The 9,329-nt window shown below is 49.8% G+C and overlaps 2 protein-coding genes across 3 annotated transcripts in view; both read right to left on the minus strand.

Moving 5' to 3' along the window:
• Nucleotides 1-2,222, minus strand: part of LOC123190021 (protein HOTHEAD) — a 2,940-nt gene extending 718 nt beyond the window's left edge. The window contains exons 1-4 of one of the 2 annotated variants that reach the window (XM_044602566.1): nt 2,051-2,222; nt 1,279-1,926; nt 741-1,159; nt 79-644 (exon numbers count right to left, since the gene is read on the minus strand). In XM_044602566.1, the coding sequence (XP_044458501.1) occupies nt 79-644; nt 741-1,159; nt 1,279-1,926; nt 2,051-2,132 (1,715 nt within the window). In that variant the 5' untranslated portion in view covers nt 2,133-2,222. Of the gene's footprint in view, nt 1-78; nt 645-740; nt 1,160-1,278; nt 1,930-2,050 lie in introns of both variants that reach the window. The other variant, XM_044602564.1, reaches the window with a different exon arrangement.
• Nucleotides 2,223-2,753: 531 nt separating this feature from the next.
• Nucleotides 2,754-8,703, minus strand: LOC123190022 (SPX domain-containing membrane protein OsI_17046). Its single transcript, XM_044602567.1, has 12 exons — nt 8,452-8,703; nt 8,184-8,355; nt 6,382-6,456; nt 6,182-6,302; nt 5,751-6,062; nt 5,543-5,650; nt 4,999-5,453; nt 4,542-4,858; nt 4,177-4,349; nt 3,678-3,868; nt 3,356-3,489; nt 2,754-3,254 (listed from the first exon to the last, which is right to left on the minus strand). Exons 3-12 carry the CDS (start codon nt 6,432-6,434, stop codon nt 3,016-3,018), a joined length of 2,103 nt encoding a protein of 700 aa, XP_044458502.1. The 5' UTR covers nt 6,435-6,456; nt 8,184-8,355; nt 8,452-8,703; the 3' UTR covers nt 2,754-3,015.
• Between the last annotated feature and the right edge of the window lie 626 nt (nt 8,704-9,329).

Consider the following 9,329-nt stretch of genomic DNA (forward strand, 5'->3'; position numbering starts at 1 on the left):
TGGCTAAAAAGTGCTATACATTTAGGGATGGTCACCCAAAATGACAAGTACCCCAAAGGAGCAAAAATGGGCCATTACCTGCCGAGCATCATCACGGTGGCCTGCGGGTTGGTTCCCGGCGAGGCGTTGAACGTGGAGCCGTCGATGACGCGCAGCGCGTCGACGCCGAGCACCCGGTACTCGGCGTCCACGACCCTGCCGACCTGGCAGCCGCCGTGGTAGTGCCAGATGGTCATCACGGTGTCCTTGCAGAACTGCTCCAGCGACTTGGAGTCGTTGTCGTGCCGCGGCAGCAGGTTCACGGGGAACTCCGCCGTGATGTTGAGCAGCTCCTCCATGGAGAAGTAGGGGTACGTGAAGTTCTCGAAGGATTTGGACTGGATGACGCGCTCGATGAGCGTCAACCCCTCCACGCAGCGCCGGAGGTCCTCCGGGTGCGAGAAGTAGTTGAACGTCACCGCCGGGTTGTCGTCCGGGTTGAGGTTCCGCAGCTCCAGGTGGCCCGTGGACGCCGGCCCAAGGACCTTCTCCAGGATGAAGCCGCCGCGGAACACCGAGTCGTCGAGCTGGCTCATCGCGTCCGCCGCGCGCGCGATCGCCTCCGGCGTGCGCTGCTTCGGGGGCACCGTGGCCAGCTGCCCAGTCTGCAGGAACAAGAGCACGCGGGGATCACAGATGTTCTGTTCCGCTGATCATTTGGCAAGTTGTGACAATGTCACTTGCAATGTGTACGTACGTACCTGGGGAGAGAACATGCCGAAGTTGCGGGGCGGCCGGCGGTTGCCACCGGAGCCCTGGTGGCGCGGGTTGGCCCAGTTGGAGCCGCTGGCGCCCTCGATGTAGCTGCCGAACTGGGTGATGCCGACGACCTGGATGAGGGAGACCTCGACGGGGGAAGGCGACGGCACGAAGATGGCGTTCATGGGGTTGTCGGCCATGCCCTGGCCGACCGCCGACTGGTTCAGCACGAGGGTGATGTTGAAGGAGCGCAGGTGGTCCGCGGGGCCGACGCCGCTGAGCATCAGCAGCTGCGGGCTGCCCAAGGCGCCCGCCGAGAGGATGATCTCGTTGCGGCGGCCGGTGTTGAGGTAGGCCTTGTGCATCCGCCCTCTGGAGTCGTGGAACACCACGCCGTGCGCCACCGGCCGTGCCCGGCGCCCTGGCGCGAAACAAGCGCGGGTGACGAAATGTCAGTTCGGTCGGCACGCAAAAATGCCGCGTGCATGCATGTCGCCTGGCCGTAAACACAAAACGAACTTCGACTGATAGAGTTCTGACCTCCGACGTTGAAGAGGATCTTGGCCACTCTGGCCCGGAGCAGCAGGTCGATGCCCTCGGGGCGCGCGTACCGCAGCAGGTCGGCGGCCGTGTGGCGCCGCCCCTCGTCGTCGAATATGGAGCCGCCGACCTTGGTCCCGTCGATGTGGTCGAACGTGAAGCCGTTGTCCGGCGCGACGCCGACCTCCATGAGCCCCCTCTGCAGCGCGCCCTGCCAGGGGCCGAGCTCCGGGTGGAACGCCACCACGTCCTCCACCCACCGGTACGCCGCCTTGGCCGCCTCGAGGTCCCACCCGACGTCCATCACGTACTCGTCGCTGGCGCGCGTGTAGAACCCGGCGTTGATGCAGCTGCCGCCGCCCAGCACCCGCGGGCGCGAGTTGATGACGCCGTCCTCGGACACGAAGCGCTGCGCCGGCGACCCCGGGGACGTGTCCGCGAGCGTGGCCGTGAAGTGGGTCATGTTCTCCACCCGCTGGTCGCCGTAGGGCGACCCGCCGCGCTCCAGCAGGAGCACGCGGAAGCGCTGCGACAGCGTGGCGGCGAGCGGGCACCCCGCCGTGCCGCCGCCCACGATGATGTAGTCGTAGTACGACACCGCCGGCGCCCGCGTCGCGTCCCGGGCGAACGTGTAGTCCACGGCTCGCGCTGCTTTTGTTTCACGCCATGCACACGCTCATCAATCAGTAACACAATGGCACAATGCCACAATGCATGATGGACACGGAGAACCAAACGGAGCTCGATCGAAGTGAGAAAGCTAAGCAGTCACCTTGTGGCGAGCAGCATAGGATGACGAAGAAGCCTACGCAGATGGCCGCCAGTGCTCTCGCGAACGGCTGGTCGGAAGCCATGGCGAGTACGTACGTGCCAAGATGCAAGCCGACCGCGACGACGTCGGAGCGAGAGTGCGGTGGTGGAGCTTGGTTCTTGTGTGACCAGCCCGTGGGATACCATGCGCCCTTTATATCGCCGTGCTCCGGTAAACCGCCCGACGACCCGGCATGCACACATGCGACCACATCCCACGGTACGTGTGCTGCGGTACATGCCACAGCGAGCATGCCATGAGCGTGGTAAAGAAGCGGTAGGAAAAGGACTTAACCACCGGAACGACCAGTGAGCTCATCTCCGTGGCCGTGCGGAGCGGCCGTGTCAAAGGCGACGCGCCCTCTTCCCTGTTTGGTCGCCACCTACCGCCGGGCCGGAGCGAGTCAGCGTGTGAGGATTTGGCATGGCCCAGCTAAACGGTTGACGCATGCCCATCTGGCGCGCTCGAAACGGCCCGGCCCAGCGAGGTTTCTTTAACACGCCCCAGCGCCTGCATTTGGCGCCCCGCGTGGAGTTAGATCATCTACTCCGGGAGCCGGGCGTTGGGAGCTCAGTATTAAAGCCTCAGGATTGCTTAGAAATACCTTGTCACTTTAAATTTGTCAGTGTGCGCCAGAAATCATATCCATGCTGCATTTCCAACACACACTAAATGCATCTGAATTCGCAAGTTCAGGGATACAAATTAAAAAAAAAACTTAATTTACATCTGTTTGATGCATGTACGACTGCACTACGACGCCTTTTTCTTACATGGACGTGCAACAGAGCAACATTTACACAGTTTATTGAAGTTGATGAAGTCTACAAACAAATATCGCCACTATTTGAACATCCCAAGCCCAATGTGGGCGGGAACCATTTTCACTGCCTGTACATTTTCACCCTCTACTGTACTGGTCAGCCTCAGTAGAGGGTGTTGTATGTGCAGAACGTCGCGACGATGGAGAGGATGGTGATCACCAGAGGCGGCAGCAGGGTGACGTTGAGGAGCATGTCCGTGCCTAGGTAGCCCGCCGCGGTGATCGTCGCGTCCGCGACCACACGGGCCAGCGTCCCGGCCTCCGTTGAGAGGAGGCCGCCATTGTAGGTCCCTCGTGACAGCCTCGACGACATGACCCGCGAAAGCAGGGACAGGTTTACTCCTGCATTTCGTGAGCAATGGAGAGGTTGTTTACGGTTGTTTCAGATATTCTCACGTGTGCCGCTGAGCTGAATGATTATGAGATTGTTATGCTGTACGTACCTTCAAGCACCTCTGCGAATACGAATGTGATGAGAGCCGAAGAGACGTACTGTGGAATGGAGTAGTGAGGTGTGTAACGGAAGCTCATGATAATGCCAATCAGAACCATGATTTCAGATGCCACCAGAATTTGCCTGCGAAAGAAAGATGTTTGACAATGTAATTGATGATTTTGACAATGTGAGAGCAATGGCACATTTCATTTGTAATTCGCATTGCATGGTTCAAAGGAGGCGAGAACAGCAATATGACCAGTACAATACTTTTAGAAAGCAGAAGGATTTCATATATACAACTGGTATGCCTTGTTAAGAATAGTTACCTGTCCTCAAACCAATTTGTAACGTAGCTCCCAACGATGGCATTTACTGGAAGAACAGTCAACCCAAGAATCGCTAAAAAGATGGCCACGGCGCTTGTATCCCAGTTAAAATAGTATGTGGTGACGACACTTGATTCGGAGAGCAAAATTTCCATCGCATACTTGAGCATAAAGTATATCAATAGTTGTACCTGAGAAATCACCATTCATATAAAGTTATTAAAGGAAAATACACAAGACAGTAGTTTCAGTAGATAAACTAAACCTAAACATTAACATATAGTTTTAGTAGTGAGGTATGGTGTCTTTTTAATTGTTTGTCGATGCCAACTTACCTTCTACTAGTAATTAGAATAAAATTATTTTTAACAAGACACCATACCTCACGTCATGGAGTTCAGAATTTTTTGTATGAATGAAACTATGGAGATAATGTGTTTCCTTTTTGGCATGCTTGAGTTCAGGGAAAACAAAAGGAGCAGTTAGGCGAAAAACAAACCTTCACAGAGGGTGTCAGCAATTTATATGCTGAAGCAAAGGATGTTGCTGGCTCATGGGAACTTTTAGCATCTTCATCATCATTATCCTCCGAATTATCATCCAGCCTCTCTTCTGAACCTATAAGCAGAGGTTGTGCTAGACCTTCCTCCAAATTAGCACTTTCTTGATGGCCTATTTTCACAGGTAAACTTCGTGTTAGAACAATTTCTGACGATGTTACATAATGCCAGTGGCGGAGCACACACTGTTATCGTACAAGGATGAATTCCAGCGTAGTTTATGTTTTCAAACAGAACATTTTGTTCTTCCAAAAGATATAACATTTTGCACTAGCAAAGCTACTACTGTGGGCTGAGAGCTTACCAGATTCAGAAGGCTGCGGTGTTCTGGCTGCAGCCTCGGCCGCAGCCTTAGCGAAGTGTTCCGGCTCTTTGAATGAAAACCACAGCCACACCAAGTAAAGAAGCCAAGCAATGGACATGACCCATCCAGGCAATGTGCTCTGGTTAAAAGTCAGCGAGTATATCGTAAATTTTGTCTGAAGAAAACCAGCAAGGCCAGGGCCACATGCCATTCCAAGAGCACTGGCACTGACGAACCCTGCAGAGGCTTGTAGCCTGATCTTGAGAGGCACACAGTCACTGATATACCGACGGTTCACAGCTCTTGCGGAACCCAACCTGTTGTCAATATGACAAAGGGAGCTACTTCAGAAAATCTCAAATCACAAAAAATAATGACATGTGATCTGATCGAGAAACAAAAAAGAATGAATTCATAACGGGTAAGTTTTTCAATGTGAGAAAAAAAATCTGCATACCCGCATAGTATACGGCCAATCAGGAGAACTGTCAGGGAGTTCAGGTCATATGCCAATGCATACAGCAGGTTCCCAGAGAAAAGCATAATGCTGCTGAATACTAGAGGTCTGAAGTATGACCTATTCGACCAGGCACTAAAATAAACCGAAGAGAACACCTGCGCGACCGCCATCGATCCAATGATTATGCCACAAACTGTCGCGGCAGCTCCAAGGCTCACTGAGTAGTCGTCTGCGGTCGGGACAATGATATATGTGTTCACCATGTAAAGAAATGTGTTCACTAGGTTAAGCATCAGGGACATGAAATGGTAGCTCTCATCATCGACATTATCCTCTGATCCACTGGGTGTGTCGTCTTGGACGATAAGTGCGTGTTGTCCCAAGTATTGCATAAAGCTCGTTGCGTGTGTGAGTTTCTGTACGGCATGGTTTACCTGGTCTATGATAGGGTCCTGAATATTGGAGAAAAGAATACCATCACACTTTCAGAACCGCAGAGCAAATAGAACTGAAAGAGAGTGGAACCGTCGAAATACATTACCTGCAGTACAACTGATGGGTTATCATATATGGATAAAAAGCTTCCTCGATGCTCATGTTCCAGATATGCAAGGTTGCGTGATAAAGCACCTGCAACGGCTACAATTCCCTGTATCGATAGAAGCGCATGATAACTTACAGAAATGCTGATTAGCTGCTGGAAAAGAAGAAGAAAAACCTGTTGCCAATGTAAGATGCCAGAAAATTACCACTTGCTTAAAGACTTGCTGAAGCTGTGAATAAGGATGGTTTGAACGAGTGGTGACATAATAATCTGTAAACTTATAGCCAAACCGCTTATCGAATTTCTTCAGTATCTTCCTTAGACCGGTAGCATTCATGTCAACAAAGCGGAGAAGCTTTACAAGATCTCTTCCAACATCTCTGTAATCCTCACGAAGTTGGAAAACTCTTGATGTATCAACCTGTTGCATAATAGCAGCACGCTGTGCTCCCAATTCCTCAATCCTTCTAGAGAGGTGACCTTGTTGTTGCAGCAGAAAGAGCACGATCCTTTCAATCTGAATTTAGTAACACCAAAGAACTTTAGCTCGTGGTATAGGATACGATAGACCAAATGAACAAGTAGCTTGAAAATTTGTACGTATGATTATTTCAAGAGAAATCACTCTCTGCATACCTGATCATCAAGAATCCTCGAGAACTCCTTAAGAACTTGCTCGCAATCTTTGCCACCAATTTGGGTCTGTTGAACGTATTGCTTTAACAATTTCTTCATCAATTTGTAATTAATATAGTACCTAACAACAGAAAGATAAAATGACTCATAAGATAACAGGAAATTTGTTAGAGTTGTGAAGGACTTGAAGACAGACATACCCTTTCCATTCTTCTACTTGATCTGCCATCAACTTCTTCCCAAAGTTCACCATCTTGCTGTTTCAGTACCAGAATCTAAAACAGAGGATAAATCATTAGATGATATGGCACATAAAAAAAACCCATCACAAAGGCAGTATGAATTAGACAGCAATTGTATTAAATAAGCACGTCTAGGGAATTGTTTTTCGAATTTTTCATATTTAGTAAATTAATTCACTTGTTGCTATCAAATGGATCATTGACTTGCAGTCTAACGTAGGAAAGAGGGAAAGATAGCGATGTACAACTAAGACGTAGCCGCCCCCTAAATAAGGAATACAGTGATTTAGCCAATAAACAGTGTGCATTCACACGATTCAGCATTATAATCAAATAAAAACTAGATAGAAGTTATTTAGCACACTCTACCCGTTTCCCTGTTTATACAAAGTAAATTTAGGGAACCGTCCACTCCATAAGAGATTCGTCATTCACCATAACAATTTTGTCATTCACCACCCAAGGGTCAATTCACGGCACACGGTGAGTACTTTTAACAGTAGGTCTCAAGGAGAACAAAGCTTCTGCAGAAAAAAAAAGGTGAACAAATAACTGAGGAAAAAAACTACCACTACATGTTAGGAGGATTGCAGAGGTTAATTGTGGTGTCGAGAATGATCCATGAGTCACTAGAGGGGTAACTTTTAGTCTGCTGTAGCATTCAGTCATAAACGTGCTAAATATCTGTCGCATGACTTATCACTGATCGCACCTACATCAAGCCAGTATTAAGTATTAACAGAGCGCAATTGGACAAAATTAATCTATGGTCCTAAGTTGGGACGGATCTGCCAGGGATAATATTAACACCTCAACATCGGCAGCCATCGATTGGTTGCCGGATGAGAAAACTAATCTCCAAGGTTGATACGCCAGGTAGCAACAAAACCCAGAACCTGCATGTGTCGTGGCGACAAAAATGACGGGCCTCCTTGGTCAGAGGAGCTCATTTGTTGGGATACGGAATCAATCATGGGGCACCCAGAGTACTTCAACAACTTCTCTTTCACCTTGTCTTTGTAAGAAGTCTTATTCTATTTTACTCTTAAAGTAAAATACAGAGTCCTTTCACTTGTCCATTTGTCTTGCAGTGGTTGTTTTTTGGACGAAATCTTGCAGCGGTTGTTGAAGCAGGGCCGGGAAGGTCAAAATTGCTGTCTTCCTTACGTTATTACCTTGTGTTATAAGCTTGTTGGTGCAATGAAAGTTGAAGTTCACCATGATGGGAAGGGAGAAAGTAAATCTTCTTGAGGACCGAACGGTCGACTCAAAGAAAACCATGGAATGTACAGGATGAACTTGGATGAGCACACATATATCCATCAAATCTTTCATCCAAAGTTGTATGCATCAAACTAGTTTGATCCCCCACCTCCTACTTCGCCGGAAAGGAAAAACATCTGGCTCTCTTGTTAGGAGCATGGAGTACCGACTACCAACCAAAAGGAAGAATAATAATTGGAGAAGCAACATGCACCTAAGCCGCACCTAGACACAAACACATGCACCTAGCAACTGGACCGATCTACTTTCACTGGAGACTTGTCTGCAGATATCCTAACGAACTCACATGTTGGATGAGACGACCGGACAGTGCACAATAATGAAATCTAAGGATCTATGGGGAAGCAAGAGAAACAGCACTTGTGAGGTGGAATGAAGCATTATGCAATGCCAAAATTCGTGTAAAAAAAAACACGGCGCTCTGTAAAAAAAATGTCGCAGAGTTATACGCAGGCAAACTCAGAGAAGGAACTCACCTTGACCCAAGCTTAAGCACGACCAATGGCCAAGGGAGCAGGCGAATTCGAAGCTCGGTCGATCCCTGGTTCTCCTTCTTGGTTTTCTTTCTCTGCGGGCAACTCTGAATTCTCCCCGGGTAGTTAGATGAACATCAGCAAACCTGGCCGAACCGCCGCAACGCAGCCGTTCCTGCAGCTAGCACCGGCGAATCAGTTTACGGCCAAAGCATTAACAGAATCGATCAGCCACGCAGGGTGTGCAGAGATTGGATAGCTAGTTGCTCACACATATGGACGACGCTCAGCGCGCGGGGACAGGCAGCCAGGCAGTGTGCTCGACAGGAAGCGTGCGATGATGGCTCCAGGTGCGCGGGGGAGGGGACGGGACGGGAGAGGGAGAGAGACGAGAGGTGTGGGGCGGCCCAGGGGTTATATATAGGAGCAGCACGCGGCGTGGGAGGAGAAGAGAAGAAGAAGAAGACGGCAGATTGGATTGGGAGGGGAGGGAGGGAGAGGAGGGGGGCGGAAGCGCGAGGCGTCTCCGGGTTGTGGCGGAGACGGCGCTGGCACTTTGGCTGCTGACCAGCCTGCGCTCCGCGTGTTGCGGCTGCGGACGTCGAGGATCACATCTGGACTCTGCGTTGTGGCCAGGATTTACCCGCTTTCGTTCTCTTTTCCTTCCTCGCTTCTTTTTCCGGCAATCCGAGCGGCCGGCACGATTCATCCGAACCCACCGTCCATCGCGACGGGTTCAATCCAACGGCGGATGTTCTCCCTATATATTTTCCTCTTGGCCGAGTTTTTTGTTTGTTTGCGGGGTCTCTTGGCCGAGTTATATATAATTGATTTGCATCTTTACTATCTGTCGCGCCTACGTGATGACTGCCGTACCCATTACCTGCCACGCCGTTCGATCGACGCATACTGAAATGATCTATGGTCCCATCTTTTTCTTACAAAAGAGTATTAATGTCAAGATGGTGCACAGCACAATATTGTGTATCCACACACAAAGATCTCCCTTAACCATAGGGAAAAGGCAACTTAAGATGATTTATGAGTAAATTACATAAATTGCTTAGAGACGAGGAGTTAAAATGAAGACAAAGTTCTGAAGAAAGAAAAAAAATGAGACCAACCCAAGAGCTAAACCCTCTTGGTTTT

Source organism: Triticum aestivum, chromosome 2A (genome assembly GCF_018294505.1).
Source record: "Triticum aestivum cultivar Chinese Spring chromosome 2A, IWGSC CS RefSeq v2.1, whole genome shotgun sequence".
Lineage (NCBI taxonomy): Eukaryota > Viridiplantae > Streptophyta > Magnoliopsida > Poales > Poaceae > Triticum > Triticum aestivum.

Excerpts from the sequence above, each read along its gene's own strand:
- LOC123190022 (XM_044602567.1), bottom strand. The coding sequence starts at position 6,434 with ATGGTGAACTTTGGGAAGAAGTTGATGGCAGATCAAGTAGAAGAATGG. Across the intron at positions 5,454-5,542 it reads ACCCATCAGTTGTACTGCAG|GACCCTATCATAGACCAGGT; the intron begins GTAATGTATTTC and ends TCCAATATTCAG. Across the intron at positions 3,255-3,355 it reads ATTCGCAGAGGTGCTTGAAG|GAGTAAACCTGTCCCTGCTT; the intron begins GTACGTACAGCA and ends CACGAAATGCAG.